This window comes from Schistosoma haematobium, chromosome 4 (genome assembly GCF_000699445.3).
Source record: "Schistosoma haematobium chromosome 4, whole genome shotgun sequence".
Lineage (NCBI taxonomy): Eukaryota > Metazoa > Platyhelminthes > Trematoda > Strigeidida > Schistosomatidae > Schistosoma > Schistosoma haematobium.
In genome coordinates, this window is record NC_067199.1 from 1,117,066 (window position 1) to 1,143,985 (window position 26,920).

The following is a 26,920-nucleotide window of genomic DNA, read 5'->3' on the forward strand; positions in this document are numbered from 1 at the left end:
CCTATCAGTCTCACCTGCGAGTGAACACTTAACCTGTCAGCATCCAACCATGTTAATGTCTAAATTCAACTAATCCATGAAATTCAGTAACACATCCACCATTGTCTTCAGTGAGTTACTATCTCACAACAGACCCAGTTGAACTCCACTGGTCACGGCTTCTCACTAGAACTCTAGGAAATACCTCTTGATACCAGTCACTAGTGAGCATATGATGATTATTATCAGAAGGGAGTAGTAGTATTAGTATTGTCGTAATTTTGTTTGGAATTATTTTGTCATCTATATGGGTAATTTAAAGAAAACATTTAGTTTTTGTTTTCTTTATTTTATTGATTTCTTCTCTATGGCTCTAATCAGTCGCCTTGTTTTGCATTATAACCATGTTTAAAAATAATCAGCTGATTTAGGGTGTTTATCATCCATAAAAAGGTATGTGTGTCTGTGTATGTGTATGCATCTAAGTAAGTACAATATTGCTCAGATAGGCCGAGTGATCGTGAAAGAGCGACAGAGGGAGAGAGAGAGAGAAAGCGAAAGAAAGAAGAATGGTTATACACCATTGGTAGTAGTGGTACTAGTAATAGTAGTAGACAGTTCATTAACGTTACGTTTTATATTGAATATGAAAATGACGCAAAATGAAAAATCAAATAGACCTAAACTGAAACCATAAATTCTTTCTATTTTTTCGATGTTTAATTTCGAAAGTTTTACAGACAAGTTAATCAAGTTATGGGTGGTGACTGGTAAAAAAAGATGAAGTACCTAGGATAATATTGGTTTCATACTAGATGTCACCAACCTGGTGTATCTCTAGTTTCTTGGAGACCAATACTCCCTATAGAATTCGAATCGATGCTATCTAATATGTCTTAGTCATAAACATTCAGTTAGTCTGTTATAATCAATGTAGTCAGTCAGTCAGCTACAACGTAGGACCAGGCACATAGATGCATCGGTCCAAGTTGCCATACCTTACTCATTAGCACAACAAGATGAAAACCGGATTCATAGAAGTAATTAATTCAATGGGGGTAACATATAAAGGAAAGATTGCAATAAGGATATAGTACAGGAAGGAAGAATTAGTTCGTAGAAAGAAAGATATGAAGCGATTTTAATCTCTTAGTTTAAGGGAAGATAGAGAATGTATACACCTACTCCATTGTGATTGATTCTGAGCCATTCCACTCACAGTTTCCAACCATTGGTTACGATAGTGACGCGGACTCCAACCAAGTAGTCTGCATCTACCAACATGGCTCATACTAGAAGTTAGTGACTTCAAGCACTGATGCGACGTTTTGGTTTGGCCGCCCCTAACTTTCTTCCAACCATCCCCAAATAATCAACGTAGAGTGTGACATAAATTTGTGTTAACTTATGTTATTATATCAAATTAGCACGATGACTAGCAAACGAATCGAAATAATGTAGTAGCAATTATAATGAGAACGTGGTTCAAAATGATAGAATGAAAAATGTTATGTAGCGGAATATTAAAATTCAAGATCTAGTGTCATAGTTACATAAATATGATCACTGACAGATTTGGTTAGTGACTAACCCCTTCTAATTCCAAAAAAACATGTTAGTCATTTTCTAGGTGTATTTAGTATAACATGACATCAATATCATCTTACATTCATCACCCATAAAGATTGTACTTCATTAATTAAACTCGACATTACTAATATTTTCAATAAACGGAAGTTGTAATATCTATGATTGTGGAGACATTGAGTAACATAATTCAAGATCGATCATAAAAGCATATTTGTATTTATTCTGTGTCTTCTAAAAATAGATCTTCAATTGTGTGTCATTCATAGCACCGATTACATTTATTCCATATGAGGTCTGTATAACTTACTATTAGATTCGATACTATCCTTTATTCCATTTTCGAGTTGTGGTGTGACATGTAGCAACTTGGATTGTTGCATATATGTTGCTATTTATAGAATCTAATAATCGCGTTTCATCCTATTTCGGGATATTTGATTCTCTTCATCCTAGTGTTGATATTCACATTGGGACTCGAATCTAATATCATTCTCTTTAAACATAGACAGGTTATCCACTGAGTTATGGAGTTCATAAGATTGTTTTAAAATGTCAATTTTAATTGAAAAACATCGATTTCTAACTAGTTTTTGTTATATCTTGAATGTTGATTTCTTGATATACCGCGTATAACAGAACACTAGAACACCAAAACCCTTCCAAGTCTCAATAAGAAGATAAAAGACTAATGAAAGGAATATTATTCCAAACAGTGTCAATTATAGTACAAGGGACTATTAGCATTGTCCAATCGGGGAGCTACACGTAGGAATTCTAGAATATTCTTCCGAAAGGTGATTGGATGGAACATCTTCGACTCCTTCTGAGCCTCTTACAGATTCCTCGAGCTCACCCGTGGTCCTTCGTCACAGTTTTGAATCAAACAATTTAATTGTTATCATCCATGCAATTTAAGCCATAACACCCAAACGAAAGTATGATGATTAAGACACTTGATTAGTAGGTAATCTTCACGATTTTAGAAAGTATTCAGTAGTAATAGTAGTAGATGACCTAGAAACAGAATAATTTATATTATAAATCAAAATTTTAGTCAAGATAGATTTCATGAAGTTATAATGAGAATCTGTGACCAATGGAGTCCGATCTGTGTCGGGTAAAGACAGTTATCTATCTCAGATAATGGATGAATGGTTGCACAAGATCATGGATCGATTGAAGTTAGACATTAACACTGTTCGATGCTGGTTCAATTACTTACTTACTTACTCCTCGTGAAGGAGCATAGGCCGCTCACCAGCATTCTCCATCCAACCCTGTCCTGGACAATCATTTCCAGCTCCTTCCAGTTGTTATTCATCCTTTTCATATTTGCTTCTATTTCCCGACGTAATATGTTCTTTGGCCTTCCTCTTTTACGCTTCCCTTCCGAATTCCAAGTTACGGCTTGACTCGTGATGCAAATTGGTGATTTCCTAAATGTATGTCCTATGCATTCCCATCGTCTTTCCTAATTTCCAATTCAGTTGGAAGCTGGTTTGTTCTCTCCCACAGCAGGCTGTTACTGATGGTATCTGGCCAATGGATGTTGAGTATCCTGCGTAGACAGCTATTTATAAATACTTGTACCTTCTTGATGATGGTTGTAGTAGTTCTCCAAGTTTCAGCTCCATACAGTAGAACTGTCTTGACGTTCGTATTGAAGATTGTGACTTTGATATTGGTTGAGTTCCATTTGTTCTTGAATTGTAAGAATGCTGTCCTTGTTTTACCAATCCTCGCCTTTACGTCTGCATATGCTGGTTCAATAGTCTAGAGTTTAAGCATTCACGCGCGACACCGAAGATCTTGGATTGAAGTCCTATATGTGGGATTGTGGATGCATAATGCTAAGGAATCTCATACTATAACGAAACAACCATCTAGTACTTCCAGGTTATCTTAGATCGATTCATGAATTCAACTATTTTCATTATTCCCATTACTTAACATTCTATTTCATAATGTTTTCATTTAAAAATTAGATTAACACTTGTGTATTTTAGACAAAACATTCATTGACCTCGAATAACACTATGACAATGATAATAGCCAAGACGATCATGTTCATTAAATACAAACCTACATACACACACACACAGCATGTTTCCAGTTATACTTCAGTTGACATTATCAAGCACATACATATGCACATGTACACACACCACATATATTCCTGTACGTCAGTTACTTATGCATAAATAATGAATGTGTATGTTACCTATAGATGATAACTTATGGTATCAATCTTATTTATGGTTTCCTTCTTCAAGCTGTGAATGAACAACAAATAACCACCAGCTGGTTTATCACGAATATATATGTATATCAATGGATAAACAAACATATATACATAGACAGAAAAGGTTTTATGATTACAGTTAGAATACTGGTTAACAATGAAGTCTTATTTCGAACTAGTCAGTAAGGTCTACTTACACCTCAGTGTAGATATTAATGCTAGGATTCGAACTCAGTACCTTCCGTTTTAAATACCCATCAAGTGATCCACTAAGCTACTCGGTTCAGATAATCCCTGACCTGTTTAACGGGTATAAATTTTAATTCCTAAGTGTCTGTATCTTCCTGTTGTTAATGTGATGAGTTATAACTGATCATTCTCATTTGGTATATGTGCATCCTTTGAGAACTTACTCGGTATAGTCATTCTGTCATAAGTTTACATACTAGATGAGAACTCATTATATGGATTTCACTGCTAACCAAAAACCATCTATGCTAGAAGTTGGAAAAGCCTTTAATTTTCACATTTATATATTTAAAATCCCAATGTACAGATACGCATATATGCATACATTGTGTCAGACACAAAGTATGCCTCTTTTTAAGCAAAGATGGTTAGTGGCTAACAGTGGAATCCAGGACGTGCGTTTCGTCCCGTTCGGAACTCATCAGCCGGATGTGCCCGCATCACAGTTGATATTGACTCCAGGACTCGAACCCAGTACTGGTTGCTTCAAACGCCATCGCATTACCCACTTGGCTACTAAGTCCTGATAGCCAGCTGATTGTGCGAAATACTGAACATTGCACGACTTATTCAGTATTTTTCGTCAAGTAACAAAAATGTTACATAGTAAATTAACCTAAGGCAAATAAGAGGGTCAGTTCATTTTGATACCATCTTATTGCTTTCTGGCTCTTTCGATTTTCTTCAGATTCACAAATCGGTTTCTAGTTTAAAGGGAAAAGATTAACAAGCTAATTAACTGTTAGGAATTTCGACAATAATACATTACTAATGACCACGTTAGAGATTGAATCCTAACCTTCCAGTGTTCAAGAAAACTTCACAACAATATAAATCAGCTAAGTTGACATGTGATTAAACTATACATTTTTAATCTTAGTTATATAATAGAACAAATACAAAACCCCTTCTAATATGAATCAACATATGCTCCTGAAGTTGTGGTGAGAAGCAGTGACCAGTGGAATTAAACCGGGTCTGTAATGAGATAGTAACTCACTGAAGACAATGGTGGATGTACATCGCTGAATTTCATAGATTAGTTGAAGTTAGACATTAACACTGTTGGATGCCGACTAGCTCAGTGGTGTCTAGAGTTTGATAGGTGCTGGGTTCGAATCTCACGAGATAGGATCGTGGATGATGAGCACTACTTAGTAGTTGCATAATAGGATAAGTTGTCCATCCAATAGTTCTAGATTTTCCATGTTAGTCTAAATTCAATTGACTCATGATTTCAACTATGGGATATACAAATCTATTCAATTCATCTTAACTACTTACACTAAACTAATTGTCACCTAAACATTTCATGAAATGGTCTAAACTAGAAATTCCTTCTTTTAACTTCCTTTTTTTTTTCTTTGTTCTTTGTTAATTTTATTTTTAAACATACAAAGTAGTTTTCACATTGACTATGACAACAAACAAACAAATGAAAAACAGAATTTATTTATTTTTAACTTGATTTCAATGCAAAACGGAAATCATTGGTCTGTAACGGTTTTGTGTGTGTATGTGTGCACGATTCCTATGTATGTATGTTTGTATGTGCATCCGTGTGTGGTTGGATGGATGTAAGACGAAGAAAAGTCAGTATATACATCTGATAACAATTGGGTTGAATATTGTAAATATGTGAAATTCTTTCTCCCTCTCTCTCCTTCGTGTGTGTGTGTGTGTCATGCATATACATTCTAGCTACAGACACAGATACAAATCACGGTATCTTTGATTTGTGTATGTGCACTTGTCTTATATGGGTGGGTACATTGTGTTTGTAGTGTATATTTGTATGGTTTGTATCTAAACTTATTTTTACTTACATGTTATTAATAAATATGCATAAATGAAGTAGTCGATACATAAAAACATAATTGATAATATAACTGAGTTATTTTAATGTTATTGTGTTGTAATGGGCTCTTATTATTGTGAAAAGTATGTTTTGTCTTTTGATTGAGATCATATATCGATTGATGTTAAACTGGTATGGAACTCTTGAGCAGTGTATGTCCACGATTCAGTTCTCTAGATTCGAATTCAGGATCTTCTGTCTCGAGCACAAACGCTTAAACTTTAGGTCACGGAGACAACATCTAAATGTTAATGTCTAACTTTAACCAATTCACGAAATTGCTCGACCATCTTTCATTGTCTGGGGTTTATAACTATCTCTACCTGGTACAGATTAGCTCCACTAGTTACATTTCGTCTTACTAATGTTGAATAGTGACTAACAGATAGAGCATTTCATCTTATTTAAGACATATTAGTTCTATGGATGGAAAAGGCTGGTGGGCGGCCTATGCTCCTCCACGAAGGGTAATAGGCATAAGTAAGTTCTATGTACCTGTCGTTAGTGGTTATATGGACTCAATAGCTCAATGAATAAACTGATAGGCATTTGGAGGGGAAGGTATTGAGTTCAAGTCCTGATGTGAACATCAACAGCGAAATATGAGAACACCCATGTGATGAACCCTGAAATAAGATGCAACAGTCATCCTCAATTCCACTACTGATTTCTATTTAGCGTCATTAAAAGGAGACTTGTAACTTAATGAAAATATGCAAGCAGTCCGCACAGAATTCACGTAAGCCAAAAGAAATTAATTTCAGTCCTTTATCTAGATGAATATTCATCTTTGTATGATTCAACTTCAGCAACACTGATATATCAAACCATATTCTCTTTAGATTTGAAGTCTCCATTAGAGGATACTAACAGTCATTATTGTTGAAATGATAAAAGTCGATCACGATATCAACTCGTTTGTAGATTTCATTTTACTTTACTTTTTAACTGTAATTAAATTGGTTTTGGTGCAGTTTTTTTCTCTGAGCTGGATGGTTTGGTCGTGGAGCTTTCATCGTTCTTCTGAACGACATCATCAGCACAAACTTAAATTAGAAGTGAAGTGTTTGAATTTCTCCATATGTGTTTCAAAGCTTGTTCTGTGCACCATCCAACTCAGAAAACAAAGCTCCACCAAAATCATCCACCCGAGCTACAAATCTTCTCCACCATCTCAATTAAATTGGTATTTTATGAAATGACAATGTTGGTCAATTATGCACATTCAATACATCTCAAAATGGATTAGTGACTTGGTAACTATATGACTCAGTTTTTAATCACTAAGTCACAGGTTCGAAACCCGTTCCACATAATTTCACCAGGCGAATTTGGTGATATCACTAACTGTCACACAAAAATAGATAAGGCTTAAATCTACATACAAAAACTTGTGCTCCACAGATAATTTGTAGCTGAAAGTATACTTAACTGATTACTTTTAACAATATTTAAAATGGACGCAAAGTCAATTTTAGCTTATCAAAATGAAGTTGATATAATTTACTACTCAATGATCTAAAAAGAATTAAGTTTAGGACTAAAAGTTTTTGAGATAAGATGGTAATTGGAGGTAGTCAAGAGGAAACCCTGAAGCCGGGTTTCGTGCTATTTGGCACTCGTCAGCAAGGTTTACTTGTAATCTTGAGAGAACTGGTGCTCCTTGACGGATTTGATCCCGAGTCATCCAGTCTCACAGTCAGAGACGTTTCCACTCAGCTATCCGGGTCTAGAGGTTGGCGCGCGAGACCGAAGTTCCTGGGTTCGAGTTTCACATGTGGGATCGTGGATGCATACTTTTGAGGAGTCCCATACTATAGTGAAATGGCCTTTCAATACTTCCAAGTTTTCAGTGGTAGTCTAACATGATTTCAGTAAAATTCAACCATCTCCATAACCCCATACTGAACATAATTGTTTTCTTTTTACTTCATGTAGGTGTGTCACTTAGTAATTGTTTAAAAAATTCCCCTTTCCGAAAGAAATTATTTCTAATTTTTTTCTCCCTACTTCATCTTCATGTTTCTTTTTTTTCAAAGGAGTATTAGTTGTCAATGTGACATGGAGAGGTCGAACGTATATTGGTACTTTGTTAGATGCAACACAACATGATTTCGCTCCACCATGGTAAGTTAATATTGATTATTCTTAATTACTAATTAGTTTGACATGACAATTTTGTCATTTCTAGAAAATTAATAATCTAATCCAAAAAAGGAAGATTAGATTCCATAGAAAAATTAATATCAGTTAAAATATCAGTAGAGGTAGTAGTAGTGTGGTGCATGCTACTTATATTGATATAAGTAGTATATTATGCGAGTCAGGAATGTAATGTCTGGCAGCAGAAGATGAGGGAAGATCAAGAAAGCAAGAGCGGGAATAGAATGCAATCTGTATGAAAATGTAAGAACAATGAAGTCTGAGGCATTTTGAGACAATTGGTGGACATTTTGCAAGTTAATGATTTAATATATAGTTCTCAGATTTTATTGAGATGCTCTGTAATTTTGTGCCAAGTACATTTGGTTTTCCTTACCCGTGTTCTGTTCACTACAGTAGTACTGTGGTATGTACTACTGATGTCAACAGATATGAGTGGTATGTATCATCAATCGAAAGTGGAATGCCTAACAGCAGAAGGTTGAAAAAAACTGACGAGAACGAGGACAGAGAGTGATTGATATGGGAACGAAGGAGCAACAAAGTCCGAGACAACTGATGAATATTTTGCAGATGACGTATTACTATATAGATCTGAGATTTGCCAACATATTCGGCAATGTTGTATTGAAATACATTTGATTGTCCCCATCTGTGTACAGTGTATTGTACAAGACAAACTGTTCTAGTTTATTATTTATTTTAACACATAGATATTGGTACAAGGAGGCACCAAATAGATATGCGCCACATAAATCATTCGATTTGTGTGAGGGCCGTGATACTGCCCGGGTGCCCAAACCGAAGAAGGTGGTTATCTTAGGGGGGCCACACCCCGAGCCTTTGATCTTAAGGTCTGATCCACAAGGCAGTGGAGCACCGTGAGGAGATGTAGTCTCATGGTAGCCGGTGACCAAAAATTGGTTCATACACCATTTGTTCTCTCAGGATACTGGAGCTCATATGCACCATTGGTTTGGAATCCGGTTAAAGCACCGGACATTCGCTTTTCGTCCTCTCAATTTCGCAAACAACAACCGCGCCACGAGAAGGCAGTGAGTAGGACTTCACTGACAGATGCTGTATACGCGTGGCCATGTGAGACCATTTCGAGAGGGAGAGCGGACTCTCCCCACTCTCGGCCGTACCAGGGCATTTGGGGGCATTCTAGTTAATAGGAGTGAATCAATGAGAGACAAATATGTTCAATAAATACACGAATCTAGATGATTGTCATCTCAACAGAACTATCCATAATTAATCAGTTTAATAGATCAATTAGAAAAGTTTATGTATGAAGTGAAAATTTTTGATTTTATACAACTATCGCGATCGTTTAACCAAGTCTTATGTTTTTGCTTAACTGAGAAGAGATTTTGTTGCATAATCCGATCTAAGACCTCCTCATGGCGTTGCTGAATACTAGGGGCAGTCTTGCTAGCCAACTTAGGCGATCGACAGACATCGGAATAATAACCCAACTGTTGTATCTTGGGCCAACTCGGGTTCCACTCGAGACTCACTTAACCTTCCTGATGTGTATGTTTATATATAGGTATTGCAGAGGTCCTCGAACCTATGTATTTCTGTATGTAGGTATATGCAACGGGTGTGCGTGTGGTGTCGTATAAAGGAAACGACAGCTAAAATATTGTCTGCCTAATCTGCCAAGTCGAAGACATAATAAAATGTTAGCAAATACTAGGGAGAGGTGACCAACAACCTCCTCTGAGAGAATACATATGCTTATGTATGTGTCAAGAAGTACTGCGGCGGTAGCCATGGGGTAAATGATGTGCTTGTAATGTGTAAAAGAGAGTCTGGGGTAGTAAATACATTTCCAAAGGAGTGGTGAAAATCTACACTCCCAGGTAGATGGATATACATATATGTGTGCTATGGGATATATGGGATAAAACCTGTGTGTTATCGGTCTACATGTAACGTATAATTATTCTTTTAAGTTCTATTTAATTTCAGTAGTTGAAACCATGAGTCATTTGAAGCTAGACCAATATAGAAAACCTGGAAGCACTAAACGGCCGTTTCGTCCTAGTGTGGGACTCCTCAGCAGTGCGCATCCACGATCCCGCCCCCCGCGAGATTCGAACCCCAGGACCTATCAGTCTTGTGCGCGAACGCTTAACCTCTAAACCACTGAGCCGGTCAGCCGGCATCCAACTGTGTTAATGTCTAACTTCAACCAATTGTGTGTAAGAGTTCGAATTGTACTGTGACAAATATAAGTAGTTTTTATTAGAACTGTTTCATTTTTAAAAATTGAATTTCATTAAAATTACTGTTACTGATAAGTGAATAATAATTGGTCAGTGTAATCTTCGTTTTTATTCTTGAAAAATAAGTTCCTTATTCATATCCATGAAGAAATTCTTTTCCAACCTATGAACAATTCAATATTTAAGTTATATAACTACTGATACTTATATTTACTCATGTATTTCCTCATAATATTTATTTTATAGTCCACGAGATTACGTACCTCCATTTAAATCATCAATACGATCTAGTAATCGTACAAAACGTCGAACTGGAGTTGGAACAAATTATAAGTCAAATTTAACGAATCATCTTACAACTAATGATTGTAATTGGAAATCTACTTCAACTGGAAGACATCGATTACGTGGTCGAGCTTCAAATTCACCTGCAGTCAATAATAGTAATGGGATTGAGACAAGTTCAACAACAAATCGTTGCAATACACATAATCTAACAAAAATCGATACTGAGAAAGAATTAATCAATGATAATGCTATTCAAGAGGATACTGATTTAACTCAATGTCTTCCTCATGTATCTGATGAAGAACAACTAACACGAAGTAGTAATAATAGAAAAATTAAGTTACATAATAAAAGTCGTAAACTTTTTCGAGGTAGTAGTACATCATCAAGCGATTGTCCATCGGAAGTTCTACCGGATCTTGAGAAATTATCTGAAATTGGAGATTTCACCGGTAAAACTGATGGAATACTCTGTGATCCACAAAATCCTGATCATTCTCGACCACATACTCCATTATGTACAAATAATAATAATAATATGAATACTAATAACACTGATAATAATAGTAGTGATCGTGTTTGTTTTGAAGAAAATGATGAATTACATGAAACATTTCCAATTGGTTGTCCAATTGATGGTTGTAAAAAACGTTTCTCACATGTTCTAGCTTTACGTTTCCATTTGAATCATACATCACATTGTAATTTATTAGATTCTCATAAGAAACGTCCTTCTAGTATTGATTTAAAGAAACGAGATTTCATTAATGCCAGCTATATTACAACAACATCAACAGCTACAACTACTACCAGTACTAATGATAATAAGAATAATAGCAATGCAGGGAATTGTAGTTCAACACATTTGAAGTGTCCACCAACTATTTCACCGTGTCAGCCTTCCAGTTCATCCCCATTACCAACAGGAATAACAACTCCAGATCTACTGAATTCATTTGGTGGACCACTATTGCCATCATCATCATCATCGTCGTTGCAGCATCAGTTAAAGCAAGAATCCAATCCATATGATCCACAATTACAAAGTTGTCCAGTACCACAATTAACATCTGAATATAATCGAGATACAATGTCTATGCATGTACAACAAAATAACATGCCTACTCATCATCCTAATTATAAATTGTATAATAAAAATGAACAGAAATTATTTGATACAAATATATCAAATGATTATATAAATGTAATGATGAATACGAATAATGATAATAATAGTATGAATAATGTGATGCATTCAGTTAGTAAACAACGGAATAATGAAATAAATAAGCATTCTGGCAATAAGAAACGTTTATCTACATCCATGTCATCTAATAACAATAGTCCAGTTATTGATATCACTTCATTGAGTAATTATAATGGTAATAATGTACGTACGGTAACAGCGCATACAGTATCAGTGCCTCATGGTTCATTAGACATTGCTGGCAATTCAAATTCTCGATCTAATCAACATCAAAATCATTATGGACAACAACAAAACCATCAAACTAACAATGGTAATTCATTTCACTGCTCTAAGCGAACAACTCCAACATCATCGTCATCATCATCAGCTACTCCACGTGATTTCAGTAGTAAACATAAAGGAGGACAACAACAACATTTATCAAATAAATTGTCTTATCAAAATATAAAAACCGATATTAATAATAATAATAATTCTACAGTGATGAATTATTCTCGTTACAGTGGTGGTACTCATCATTGTGGTAGTTTAGAACAACAGTCAATAAAAAGTGAATTGAACAATGATTATATGATGAATTTAACAATGTGTCATGCTTTATCGAATACTACCGCTACTACTACTATGAGTACAATGTCGAAATTGAAGAATTTAACAGTTAACCAGCAAGAATTTAATACATCACTGTCTAATAATAATAATAATATGATCCCATCGTTACTTTTCCAAAATGCATGGAATCTTCAACTGCCGAATTCGTCTACGTACACACAGTCTATGCCATTGTCGTTTAATAATAATAATAGTAAAGATGATGAATTGAAATCTACTATGAATTCATTAACTAATGGTTTACCGTCTTCATTATATCTGCCCACATATCCGAATATGTCAACACTTACTTCTTCGGGCAGTCTTGTTAATAACAATCCCATAAACACTATGCCATGTTCGTCCACACCGTCATTATCCATGCATGAAATGTCCACAACATTGCAACCATTCAATGATTCAAAACAATATATTCCGTCTAATCATCATCCACTTGGTACAAGTTTAAATACTACTTCAAATCAGAGTGCAGATCTTAATAGTACTACTAATAGTATGTATTATGGTATACCAGACTTTTTAGTTGCTGCTTTAAGTACACTAGCATCAAATGCTTCATCATATTCCTGTATACCGGAAGCTTTTAAATCATATTTTAATCAGAATTCATTGATGAACAATACGACTAATCCTACTAGTACTAGTAATATGAATAGTAATGGTAATTCTATAAGTAAAACAAATAATTTATCCTCTTCAAATATGTCACTTTCATCAAATTCAGGAATATTGGATGGTACAATGAATAATCGATTTTTTAATCCACAATTCTTTCAAAATTATGGGAATAATCTTTCGAATGTACAAAATTTTCAATCATTTAATAGTAGTAGTAATAATAATAACAGCGGTAATCTAACTTTAAATCCGGAAAGATTAGATCCATTGAAATTATCTGCAGGTAAGTATAGAATAGAAATAGAGTTATGTTGAAGCTTGAACGTGTTCGGTACCAGTATTTATGATATGCTTAACACAAGTCCTAATCACCTATTTCGACACAGAATGTTAGGTGGCATAGAAGCAATTTAGAAAAGTAATTAAGGGGTGACCAAATCAAGATATAATATTAGTCTATGAAGTCACGAACTTTTAATTTGAGCCAAATCGGTAGTTGCAAATATTCTGGTAGGAGCCTACTCATGAAAGAATAATAGTATTCACTTTATTCGGAATAAGAAATAGGTCGTGAATCTTAGGAAAAAAACTATCCATAAATAGTCAGTATAGGGTTGTGGAAATTGTTTAATTTCATTGAAATCACCACTACTGAAAATCTGGAAGCAATGGACAGCTGTTTTGTCATAGTATGAGATTCACTAGTGACTAGCTTCAAGTGGGAATTTCAGTATTTCTAGTGAGAAGCCGTGAACAGGGAAGCCAATCTATATCGGATGTGAAATAGTTACTAATTTAACGCAATGTTATGGACTGATTGAGGTTAGACAATAACATCATTGGATACCGAGTCAGTGGTCTAGAGGTTGGCGCGCGAGACCGAAGTTCCTGGGTTCGAGTTTTACATGTGGGATCGTGGATGTGTACTTCTAAAGGGTCTTAGTGCTTCCAGGTTTTCACTGGTGGTCTAACTTAAATCGGTTCATGATATCCATAAATAGGCTTTTCTGTGGTGATTAACTTTCAATGATTTTGAACCGTAATTTTTTTCAACCACGTTTTAGATGTAACAATTACCTTTATTATATCTATTGTCAGTCAAAATAGATACAGAATGGGAAGGTTTTTTATCAATAGTTATATAGTTGGCTGGAAAAAAATTGATTAGGCTGTCACAGATAACATTTAGGAAAAAGATAAGGAATGTGTACATGTTGTGTGATATTTTAAACCGATTATCAACCATATCAATTGTGATCAGTATGGCGTTGTGGAGATTATTAAGTTTTTGATCGAGATCATGAACCGATTAATGCTAGACCATTATCGAAAACCTGGTAGCAGTGGACGGTCGTCCCGTCCTATTGCCAGACACTCAGGAGTGCACATCCACGACCCCGCTTATTGGACTTAAACTCAGGGCCTTCGGTCTCACGCGCGAATGCCCAACTTGTAGACCACTGAGCCAGCCGGCATTCAACAGTGTTAATGTCCAACCTCAACCAATCCACGAAATTGAGCGACCATCTTTCATTGTACTGAGGTAGATACCTGTCTCTACCCGACATAGATTAGGTCCATTGGTCAATTAAAATTCTTAGTCATTGAAGTGGAATTATGGAGTTATATGAAGATCGTAACACTGGTTGATTAACAAGATTGAAAAATACATAAAGTTTAGTTTTGTTACTGGGGTCTCAGTGTAATATCTAATCAGAATTTTAGTTTAGAAATATTTGTAAAATTACTTGATTGTATTATGTAGGTTTGCTGATTTATTGAATACTTCACATTTATTAAAGTGGTCAATATGAATCCTTGTCTATTCCGATCACACATTGGACAACTGCTATAACTTAGTTTGAAACATCTTAAGATATCATTCTTACTTTAATATCTTTGAGTTTATTCCCATGAGGAATTGTGAGAATATTACTGTCTCTGAAGTCTCATACTTAACAATTACCCCTGTTTGTTTGTTTTTCAACTGTTCATCATATAAGTTAATTTGTTCATTACCAGTCAATGTATTAATTTTATTTTTCATATTCTCTAACCTCTTCTACACTAGCCTACTTGATGCAGTATACAAATCCAAGTGCAACACAATTATCATCATCCTCATCATCATCTACAGTAACGTCAACTTTCGGGAATAGTATATAACCGTGACAATAAAATTCCCTTCGGTCAATGCTTCTATTGATTGTTATTTCTTTCTTTCTTTTCTTTTCTTTTTGTTCCATAAATTTACTTGTCTTTCATTAGTTAGTGATCTGTATTTAAAAAACACACACACACATTATACATACCTAATTATTTATTTATTTAAACAATTATAAACTCAATGACTAATATTTGTGTATGCTCATACTGTACACTAAATGTAGTTTCTTTTCTTTCTGTGAATTCATCTTAGTTTGATTACAAAACAAACAAACAACAACAATAACTCAGTTACTAATACATGTGAACCATTTGTCCAAAATCTGTACTACTCTTACCATGATTAGTACTACTACTACTACTACTTTGGACAATCGATCAACCTGACAATTAGAAACAAAACACTAATATTGATCATGATAATGAAATTAAATGAACTATTAAAAATAATATAAACTGTGAATAATAAATAGACACCAAAAGAATGTATCATCACAATTGGTTATCATGAATTGTTGATTAGGTCTTCTTTTTCTTCTTCTTCTTGGTATATTTATATATATGTGTTTATGTATATCTATGGTTTGTTTGTCTTTCGTTTTGTTTCATTCATATCCCAACATTAAAAAAACAAAGTGAGGGATCAGTTCACAAAGCAACCTGTTACATATCTCTTTCCGTTTACTCATATATATATATATCTCGCACGTACACACACACACACACTTCTTCTTCTTTGGCCTTGATATGTATTCACATTTATCTTGCAATATGTAGTTTCGATCACTACTACTTGTAAACAACAACAACATCAACAAAAAGAATAAAACTATATTCTTGTGCCAAGTTTTGTACAAGTTGTACAATATAGTTCAATTCAAGCAAATATGATTCATTTCCCAATATATTGATTTTTTGTATTTAATGTTCTTTCTTTTGTCGTAGCAACAATTCGGTATAATTAATTGAAAATAAGAACAAACAAGCAAACAACTTCTTTATCTACCATATATATATATATATATACATACCTCCTTATACTGACATCTCTTTGTCTTTTCCTTCTTCATTATTTTAAACTAAATACTTCAACTTGTTGTTTCTTTCCAGTATGTATTTGTAAATCTGAGTAGAGAAATGGAGTAGAATAAAATAGTCATATATATATATATCTCAATGTTTCTAAATATATAATCATGTCTTGTATGTATATGTATTAATGAATATCTATTTATTATTATTCCCTTGTTAAATATTACAAATATATGCATACCTACTTACTTACTTATGCCTGTTACCCTTCATGGAGGAGCATAGGCCGCCGCTCACTAGCATTCTTCATCAAACTCTGTCCTATATGCATAAGTGTATATATATGTAGATAGATAGATATATAAATATACATAAACTTTCTGTCTCACTACTCTTACTCACATTATTGTTAGTTGAAGGTATCAACACTAAAGAACATAAGTATACACACGTACATTCATTATAACTAACTAACACACACATATATATATATGTATACAGGCTTGGAAACAAATATTTATATACATAGATACAAACAGACAATATATCGACTAATTTTGTATTTATATCTTAGTTTAATTATTCAATAATTGATTCGATACATATAAAGCGACATAGTGTGAAAGACATGATATATATATATATATATATATATATATATATATATATATATATATATATATATATCACATTTACAATTAGGCTTTTATGATTTCTTCTATATATTGGAGTCACTTAGTGAACATCTTATAGTTTAGTTCATTTTTATGCTTCTTAGACTTCTCTTTCTTTATTTTGTATTACAGTTCTGACTTGGATATGTTTGATCAACATTGTCATTCACTTATTTCTATCCCGTGGTTAAATGATCTTTTGTTGTTGTTGTTTTCTTTCTTTCTTAACGGAACAAACAAACAGAATTTGTTCATTTAAGTAATAATAATCATTATTATCAGAAGGGGTTTGTGGAGATTTTAGAAATTTTCACAGATTGAAATCATGAGTCAATTGAAACCCCTTCTGATAATAATCATCTGCTCACTAGTGACTGACTTCAAGAGATACTCCTGGAGTTCTAGTGGGAAGCCGTTACCAGTGGAGCTTAACCAGGTCTGTTGTGAGATATCAGCTCACTGAAGACAATGGTGTACGGTGGCGCAACTTCGTGGATTGGTTGAAGTTAGACATTAACACCGTTGGATGCTGGCTCAGTGGTCTAGTGGTTAAGTGCTCGCGCGCGAAGCCAATAGGTCCTGGGTTCGGGTTCCGCGGGGTGCAGGATCGTGGATGCGCACTGCTGAGGAGTCCCGTACTAGGACGAAACGGCCGTCCAGTGCTTCCAGGTTTTCAATGGTGGTCTAGCTTCAATTGACTCATGATTTCAATCTGTGAAAATAATCATTATTATTATTCTTTATTACTTTAACATTTATTGAATGATTTGTATTCATTTTGAAACTATTACTTACTTACTTACTTACTTACGCCTGTTACTCCCAATGGAGCATAGACCGCTGACCAGCATTCTCCAACCCACTCTGTTCTGGGCCTTCTTTTCTAGTTCCCTCCAATTCTTGTTCATTTTTCTCATGTCTATTTCCATTTCTCGGCGTAATGTGTTCTTTGGTCTTCCTCTTTTCCTTTGTTTAGCCTTGAGGATTCCATGTGAGGGCTTGTCTTGTGACGCAGTTGGGTGCTTTCCTCAATGTGTGTCCTATCCACTTCCAGCGCTTCTTTCTGATTTCTTCCTCCGCTGGGATCTGGTTTGTTCTCTTCCACAGTACGTTATTGCTAATAGTGTCTGGCCAATGGATCTGAAGTATTTTGCGTAGACAATTGTTGATAAACACCTGTATTTTCTGGATGATGGCTTTTGTAGTTCTCCAGGTTTCTGCCCCATACAGTAGAACTGTCTTGACATTTGTATTGAAAATCCTGACCTTGGTGTTGGTTGACAGTTGCTTTGAGTTCCAGATGTTCCTCGGTTGTAAATATGCTGCTCTTTCTTTGCCGATCCGCGCCTTCACATCTGCATCAGATCCACCCTGTTCATCAATGATGCTGCCCAAATATGTAAAGGTTTTTACATCTTCCAAATCTTCTCCGTCAGTTGTGATTGGATTGGTGCATTCTGTGTTGTATCGGAGAATCTTGCTTTTCCCTTTGTGTATATTGAGACCTATTGCTGCTGAGGCTGCTGCCACACTGTTCGTCTTCTCCTGCATCTGTTGTTGCGTTTGGGATAGAAGGGCCAGATCGTCTGCGAAGTCTAGATCATCCAACTGCATCTTAGATGTCCATTGTATCCCGCGCTTCCCTTCAGACGTTGACGTCTTCATGATCCAGTCGATCACCAGGAGAAAGAGAAAGGGTGAGAGTAGGTAACCTTGCTTAACACCGGTCTTCACTTCGAACGACTTTGTCAACTGTCCTCCATGCACGATTTTGCAGTGTAATCCATCATATGAGTTCTGTATGATATTGACTATCTTCTGAGGCACGCCGTAGTGTCGAAGAAGTTTCCATAGTGTTGTTCTGTCCACGCTATCAAATGCCTTTTCGTAGTCAATGAAGTTTATGTAGAGTGATGAATTCCATTCAATTGATTGTTCCACAATGATCCGTAGAGTTGCGATTTGGTCTGTACACGATCTATCCTTACGGAATCCTGCCTGTTGGTCCCGAAGTTGGGCGTCTACGCAGTCCTTCATCCTGTTTAACAATACACTGTTGAAGACTTTTCCCGGTATTGAGAGAAGAGTGATGCCCCTGTAGTTATCACACTTGCTGAGATCGCCTTTCTTCGGTATTTTGACCAGAAGTCCTTCTTTCCAGTCTGTTGGTACTTCTTCCTCATCCCAAATTTTGCTGAAGAGAATGTGGAGTATCCTTGCAGTTGCCGCTACGTCTGCTTTTAGTGCCTCTGCTGGGATGTTGTCTGGTCCTGCTGCTTTGCCACTCTTGATTTGTCTGATGGCCATGCTGATTTCTTCAATTGTTGGTGGGCCAACATTGATTGGGAGGTCCGTGGGTGCTACTTCGATGTTGGGTGGGTTCAGTGGAGCTGGTCGATTCAAGAGTTCTTTGAAGTGTTCTACCCACCTGTTTTGTTGCTCTTCAATGTTGGTGATTACCTCGCCTTCCTTGCTTTTTACTGGTCGTTCTGGTTTGCGGCGATTTCCAGAGAGTTTCTTTGTCGTGTCATACAATTGTCTCATGTTTCCTTCTCTTGCAGCCTTTTCCGCCGTCGTTGCTAAATCTTCCACGTATTTACGTTTGTCGGTTCTGATGCTCCTCTTCACTTGTTTGTTTATTTCCGTGTATTCAGCTTGTGCCTTGGCTTTTTCTGCTCTTGTTCGGCTGGTATTGGTTGCTGCCTTCTTGTTCCTTCTTTCTTGAATCTTATCCAGTGTATCAACAGTGATCCATTCCTTGTGATGGTGCTTCTTGTGACCCAAGACCTCATGACATGTTGAAGTGATTGCCTCTTTGATCCACTTCCAGTTGCTCTCCACAGTAGTTCCTTCTCCATTGAGTAGATCATGAAAGGCCTGGAACTTATTGCTGAGGACTATCTTGAATTTGTTGAGTTTGCTAGTATCCTGGAGAAAGGCCGTATTGAACTTTTGTGATACTGTCCGCCCCGTTGTCCAGTGCTTCTTGAGTTTCAATTTCATCTTAGCGACCAGTAGGTGATGATCTGATGCTATGTCAGCTCCTCTCTTGGTTCTCACGTCCTCTATAGTCCTCCTGAACGTTTTGTTGATGCAAATATGGTCGATTTGGTTTTGTGTAGTATGATCCGGTGAAGTCCATGTGGTTTTGTGTATGCGTTTATGTGGGAATATGGTGCCGCCTATGACCAGTTTATTGAAGGCACATAGATTTGCAAATCTCTCACCATTTTCGTTTCTTTCTCCCAGTCCGTGTCATCCCATTATGTCTTCATATCCAGTGTTGTCCGTTCCAACCTTGGCGTTGAAATCTCCCATCAGAATGGTCAGGTCCTTTTTTGGGCACTTCTCGACGATTGACTGCAGCCTATTGTAGAATTGACCTTTAGCGTCTTCATTGTAGTCGTTGGTAGGCGCATAGCATTGGATGATGTTCATTGAAATGCCCTCTTTCTTTGTTTTAAACGACGCTTTGATGATCCTTGGTCCATGAGATTCCCATCCTATAAGTGCATTTTGCGCTTGTTTGGACAGCATCAATGCAACTCCTTGTGTGTGGTGCATTTTCTTTTTCATGGCCGGAGTATAACAGGAGCTCTCCTGTAGTTAGTCGTTGTTGTCTAACTTGTGTCCAATGTGTTTCACTGATCCCAAGTACCTCTAGGTTGCATCTTCTCATTTCTGCAGCAATTTGGAAGGCTCTTCCGGTGTCCCACATTGTACGAACATTCCATGTACCTAAATAAATGGTCGCTCTGGTTGTCAGAAGGGGCATCGGCCTCGTAACTTCCGAAGGAATTCGGCTTTCATCATGAGGCGTCATAATCCTTCTAAATGAAGACCTTCTGACTCCCAGGGCAGAGTTTAAAAGATTTGAATAATTTTTTCTGTTTAGCGTTTTTTTAGCGAGTTAGTTTTCTACGGGATGGGGACGCTAACCCCATGCCCAACCCTCCTCCTTTATCCGGGCTTGGGACCGGCAGTAGCCCCCGGAGGGACTCCAGGCGGAGTTATTTTGAAACTATACTAGGTGTAAAAGTTGTGCGTATGAGTGTTTACCGGCGGGTATTCATATCTGTTGCATATCATTAGACTATTATAAAAGCAATTTTCTATAATACTGCTAAAAGGGCTACATGCACACACACGTATATATATACATGAACACAAATTAACTAATCAATAAAACATATCCTTAGTCTGTGAACTTTTTTTTTAAAATGTGGATCCAATGTGTCGAATAGATCATCTTGAATAGGTTGTATTATTTGTTAAAACTATCAAAGTTAAAGCAATGTGTTATAGAATCAAGTGAACGAGTTCAAGGTCACGGTGCTTATTTTAGTACCCAATGCTTATGTAGATCGGTTGACGTCCGGTTTTTAAGCAGCAAGTTAGAAGTGAGCGATCTCAATGGATGGGATTACTGAGAGCCTCATTTATTTATGATTGCAGTGACTGACTGCTGAACATTCTGACGATGTTGTATTTCGATGTAATATACATTTAGGGAAAAAGTCTACTAGGACGGGAACTTTTTTCACTCGGTCCCGATTGACATGGAAAGTTTGTGACAATGTTTGCAAACTGAATAATAAGAACGGTAGTAACACTGGCTGCAACTTTTGCACATATTATGAGTTTTAGAAGTTTGATGGTATGAGTACTTTTTGTTGGATTTTTTTTCTCTGAGCTGGATGGTTTGGTCGTGGAGCTTTCATCGTTCTTCCGAACATCATCAGCACACACCTCAGAGAGCAAAAATCCATCAAAATCATCCACCTGAGCTACAAATCTTCTCCATCATCTCAAAATGGTATGAGTACTGTCAAGATATATGTGCAATAAACATGACAATCGTGAATCAGTCTTTTGGAAGAATCGTAGGAATAGACGAAAAATTTGTCAGAAAACGTAAATTCAATACGAGTGTTATAGAAGACTGAGTAACTAATACTTCATTAAGTATAATTAGCAAGTCTTTCGTATATATGGTGGATCATCACAAAAGGGATACTTCCAGAGTATCAGAAACCGACAGGCTACAACAATAATACCAATTATAGATCAGTCAGTACCAACGTAGAACTTCGTACGTACGTACATTAGTTCGAGTTGCCACACCACATTAGCACACACATACAATTGTCGACTCAAACCACATAGTAGTAAAAGTATAAGCAGTAATCGGAAAGATTAGGGTTTGAAGATGTTATTCAGGGAGTATAATACAGTGAAATAAATTTAGAAAATAAAGGACATGAAGAATTCTGAACAATAGCATTTGAGAGAACACAAAGAGTGTATGCACCTGCGCCATTGAAAACGATTTTGAGCCATGTCATTCAACGTCTCTAACCATCGGTTGCTATCATCTCACGGTCCCCAACCAGGTAGTTTACACCTACCGACATGGCTCAGTCCACTTGTCAGTGACTTCACGGATTTGTGCCATGTTTTGGTCTGGTCGCCCCTAGCTTTCTTCCAACCTACTCCTATAATCAATGGTGGTCTAGCTTAGATAGACTCAATTCGGCGGTTAAAACTACTACAATCCCCTCTCTGATATTTAAGGAATCACAATACAGGGGTAACCATGCCATAAATGGAAGAGTGCTGAGTAATAGGTCCGTAATGAAGTAATAGTAGCTAAAGAAGGGTACAACCCATAACATCAGCTTATGCATCACGGGGAAGTTTGAAGGTAGGAGGAAAAAAATGCAATAGTTTGAGTAGTTAATAATTATACAAAATTATAGACAATAAATTCAGCAAGGACCGTTCAAATTTGCTTAGTATCTATCTCGTTAGAGAAAACACAAAGAATAACGTTTGGAGTGACAAGATCCACTCGTTTGGTAAAACAGCATTTGACCTCACGATTTAGGGACAGATAAATGCATTTATTCCACTGAGACCAACTTTGAACTATCCCACGCAAGGTCTCCAACCACTGATCGCATTTATTATGCTGATCTCAAACATGTAGTCTACTCCAGCATTGATAAGATCAACAGTCAATGAATTCATGGTGCAGTTTTTTGGTCTCATAACTCCTAGTGGGCTTTAAGTCCACTATCATATTAATCAGCAGATTGACGAAAACCAAATTCTCTTTTCGTATCCACGACATGATTTCGTCAGGGACAGACTCATCAGGACAAGGGAAGTGGTCAGCCACTTCGATCCCTATGATTAAATATACGCTGACGTAGAATAGCCTTGAAATAAGGTTTCGGATTCAAGGAAAGAGAAACACAATCCAAACAATAATATTTCGTTATCGAGGGAGTTCAGAACACCTGAAATTTCGTCAGCATTCTCATCAATCAGAACTATGTCAGTTGCTAACTAAATTAATACGTGAATCCCTAAATAGGTGGTCAAATGATGAATTTGAGGAGCCCTGATGATATCCATGCTAAGCTTATTTTCAGTTTAAATCACAAACAGTTCCCAGCTAGACCTCTATCGCAGACCTGGAAGCACTAGATTGAAGATATTAACACCGTTGGATATCAACCTGGTGGTCTAAAGATTAGGTGTTTGTGCGCGAGGCCGGAGACCCTAAGTTTGATTCCCGCGTCCAGGATCGTGGGTTCCCACTGCGAGGGAGTCCCATACTGAGATGAAACGGTCGTCCAGTCCTTCCGAACTTTCAATGTTGATCTAGATGAGGTCGAATCGTGATTTAAACTGAAAATTCCACAAATCATTTACAGTAGTATAGCATGCTTGTCAAGAAAATGGTAATGCTACAAATGGACTGTAAAAATACTCTTAGAATTTTAGTGAAATACAGTGCCAATTACGTGTGATCCAGCGTGATGAGTCCCACATTGTTTTTTATATTAATTCCTCTATTAGTTGACCTCTCATTTTGATATATGAATGTTCTTAACAAGTATATGCATGATCAAATTGTTCGAAATGTATTACGCTAATATATCACATAGTCCTGATAATTTTCGTCTTCTCATTACATTATATCAACTCATATTTATCAACTTTACCAAATAAATTTGTCACAAAGTAACTCATGGAATAGGAAAAATCTGTTTCTACTGTAAACAACATACAATGAATGGAGATGTTCTATATTGAACGCGATTAAAAATATTTTATTAACAGTAAAGATCCAAGTGTTTCTGAGATTTGTTTGTCACACAATAAGTTAAAAAAGAGTTTGTTCAAATATTTATTTTAGGGATAAACAGTGAATTAATCGACCAACATACTCAGGATACGTCAAATACAGTAGTGATGACACTGATGGGTCATTCATATGCCTACAGGAAATGAGGAAGATATACACCAATTCACTCTGTTACGCTAAGTATGAGATGGGGGTTAAGCGGGAAACGTAAGGCCGTAAAATCATGTCATAGAAGCCTACGAAATATTATATGAGTCCCATACCCTCAAATGAAGATTTTTGGACCTTTTAAGTAAATGGCGTATGTCTGTTGGTGAACTTTTGAACCTGAATAGACTTGGGAATGTGCGACAAGTCTACAGACATCCCCTATCAAAACTGTGACTAGACAAAGGTTCCAAGTCATCACTAAGCCACTTAGGTACTAAAGTTTCAATGGCAACATCGTGTTTGCAGAACTGAACCTGCCTATTGACATGGAGTAAATGCATATTCTCCTGCAAGGGGAGACATGTGCAGCACTTCCAATAACAGCTTCTAAGTGCTGATTGCTCAAAGGGAAAGTATGTGCTTCATGAATATATCGCTTATTCTTGGCTTTTGAACTTCCCTGTTACGTCATATAACTTATTGTTACCTAGACTGAAGAGAAAACACCAGATATAAGGACATCTCTTAGTGTCCTACACATTTTAAGTCATTTAATGTGAAGTAGGATAGTGTAGGGCAAACTAGCTCCCGAAGCAATTCATCGGGAAAAGCGACCATCTTCATAGCAGCGCTAAATGGTTGTCGTTGGTACCTGGAGCAATTACACAAAGGCATGACACGAGTATGGCTTTCTACCATATAGTGAACACACACTTCATAAACGGAATGATAAGAAGAGTAGACGATAAAGTTTTAAAATATTTTCTACTTAAGACGTTCGATCTTCAAGGTAGATCGACAAATAAATATGTTATGTTTATTACGATAAAATTTAACACATATAGAGTATGTTGAGGGGTGAACAAATGACAATCAATGCGACTTCCACTATCATATAAAAAGAAAGCAACTTCAACGACTACTTACATTTATTTACAACAAAAAGTCGATGGCAACATAAAAATGCCCAATTACTCAACACAACTACGTCACACGCTTGCGTTTTCGAAGTTCTTCGGGAGCATTTTCGTTTTCTTGTTCATAGAACTTCTTAAGCAGTTTAACAGCTGCCTCCGCTTCAACTCCGGATATGCAGTTTAGCGGAGCGACTGGACTAGGAGAATTGTGTACACTTAGGACTGAACCACATCCACCAAACCGTTCATTACGAGCACCGTACGTAATACTAGTGACAAAGTCAAAGTAAGAAATAAACTTACCTTCTCAGATGAGCTGGAAGACAAAACCGTATAGCAGCCGTACACATAATGCAGGGTTCCACTGTAACAAAAAGGTCGCATTCGGTCAAAACCTTGTCAAGCTCTTTTTCGTTATTTCGACACCATTGTTCCAGCCGTCTAATAGTAACCATCTCGGCATGTTGAGTAGCATCTCTAGTTGCATTCACCTAGAAATCACAAAACTCCTACTAATGAGTTACTTCGTTGCGACCAGATGCAATTACTTCTCCATTATAAACAAAAGCACATCCTACTGGAACTTCGTTACATTTGAGTGCTTCACAAGCCAATTCGAAGGCAATATCCATGTGAACATTCCTTCAGAAATATTGACCGCACGACCTTGAGGATGCCGAACATCAAACGATTCTGGTTAGAATAGAAGACGCTTTCACTTAACGGGCTTCCATATCCATTAACAGTGGATCACTGATACCTCCAGATAATAACCTAGGTATATTTAACAATAAAAGAGAAGAAATTAGTTTTTAGCAAGATACTATCCTTAGTCCTTTAGAACATGTCAAGTGTTCTCTTGAAGGACTTCTGGGAAGTCTCTTGGACCAGCTCAGCCGGCAGAGAATGCAAGCATTTAACTACTCTTAAGGATTAGAAGGCGTGTCTACAGTTCACTCTGCTGTGTTGTGTCTCCAGTCTCTAGGTGTTACTCCTAAGGTTAGTGTTGGTTATAAGCCTAAGTAGGTGTTTAATTAGATGCATAGAAGTGTTTGAGACACTGTAAGTCATTAGAAGGTTACCTCTAAGACGTCCGTACGTTAATTAATAAAAGATCCGGTGACTGGACGCGCTCTTCACAAGGCTTAAACTTGAGTCCCCGAACTGATTTTGTTGCTCGCCGTTATATACGTCCCAGTGTCCTTATCCTTTTGGAATGAAGGAGGGAATACTGTTTCTGTACTCTAAATGAGGTCAAATAAAACTGTTAAAGATTATGCGTTAAGTTCTTCCGTCGGAATGGCCGGAAATGTGCTTCACCGTCATTAGTGTAACGTTTGCTTGGAAGGCATTTTTGTCGTAGTTAGTATAAGACTTCAGATCATAGGGTACCAACATTCCCAGATCTTTTCAACTTGAGATACCTCTAAAGGTGAGTTGCCTAAGTTGTATTTGTAACCTGTAACACGTCACAGATGGACTACTTTACAGTTTGAAGTATTAAAGGTAAGTCCGTTGTCATCTGCTCAACTTTAAAGTCCACTCAGATCCTCCTGAAGTGCCAGATAATCCTCTTCGTTGCAAACTTCTCTCCAGAGTTTCACCTCATCGGCGAGGAGTAATAAATCTGACAACACCTGCTATGGAATATCGTTCATGTAAATCAAGGAGGGAAGATTTCCCAGTGTGGTGCGTGCTACTGATGTCGACAGATATAAGTGGTGTGTATCATCAGTCAAAAGTGAAATGCATGGAGGCAGAAGGTTTGGAAGATCAAGG

At 36.6% G+C, this 26,920-nt stretch overlaps 2 protein-coding genes across 3 annotated transcripts in view; one reads left to right on the top strand and one right to left on the bottom strand.

The window, feature by feature from the left end:
* MS3_00007170 (uncharacterized protein) overlaps positions 1 to 15,212 on the top strand; it is a gene marked incomplete at both ends in the record, with an annotated part of 65,398 nt that extends 50,186 nt beyond the window's left edge. The window contains 3 exons of the mRNA XM_012938438.3: positions 7,958 to 8,045; positions 10,565 to 13,329; positions 15,118 to 15,212. Coding sequence (XP_012793892.2) covers positions 7,958 to 8,045; positions 10,565 to 13,329; positions 15,118 to 15,212 — 2,948 coding nt within the window. The remainder of the gene's footprint in view (positions 1 to 7,957; positions 8,046 to 10,564; positions 13,330 to 15,117) is intronic.
* On the bottom strand, positions 1,399 to 25,816 carry ADAT2_1 (tRNA-specific adenosine deaminase 2). Of its 2 annotated transcripts, XM_051215424.1 has the most exons (6): positions 25,666 to 25,816; positions 25,445 to 25,632; positions 25,152 to 25,410; positions 16,244 to 16,337; positions 10,582 to 11,739; positions 1,399 to 2,583 (listed from the first exon to the last, which is right to left on the bottom strand). In XM_051215424.1, exons 1-3 carry the CDS (start codon positions 25,771 to 25,773, stop codon positions 25,209 to 25,211), a joined length of 498 nt encoding a protein of 165 aa, XP_051065925.1. In that variant the 5' UTR covers positions 25,774 to 25,816; the 3' UTR covers positions 1,399 to 2,583; positions 10,582 to 11,739; positions 16,244 to 16,337; positions 25,152 to 25,208. The 2 variants fall into 2 exon arrangements, with proteins under 2 accessions (XP_051065925.1, XP_051065926.1); XM_051215425.1 differs by lacking the exons at positions 1,399 to 2,583; positions 10,582 to 11,739; positions 16,244 to 16,337 and having other exon boundaries at positions 25,136 to 25,410; positions 25,690 to 25,816.
* Between the last annotated feature and the right edge of the window lie 1,104 nt (positions 25,817 to 26,920).

Bases quoted from the DNA above. Each gene is read 5' to 3' on its own strand.
- ADAT2_1 (XM_051215424.1), bottom strand. From the start codon at position 25,773: ATGGATATTGCCTTCGAATTGGCTTGTGAAGCACTCAAATGTAACGAA. The intron at 25,633-25,665 runs GTAACTCATTAG...TGTGATTTCTAG, and splicing joins TTGCATCTGGTCGCAACGAA to GTGAATGCAACTAGAGATGC. The intron at 25,411-25,444 runs GTAAGTTTATTT...CTTTGTCACTAG, and splicing joins CTTCCAGCTCATCTGAGAAG to TATTACGTACGGTGCTCGTA.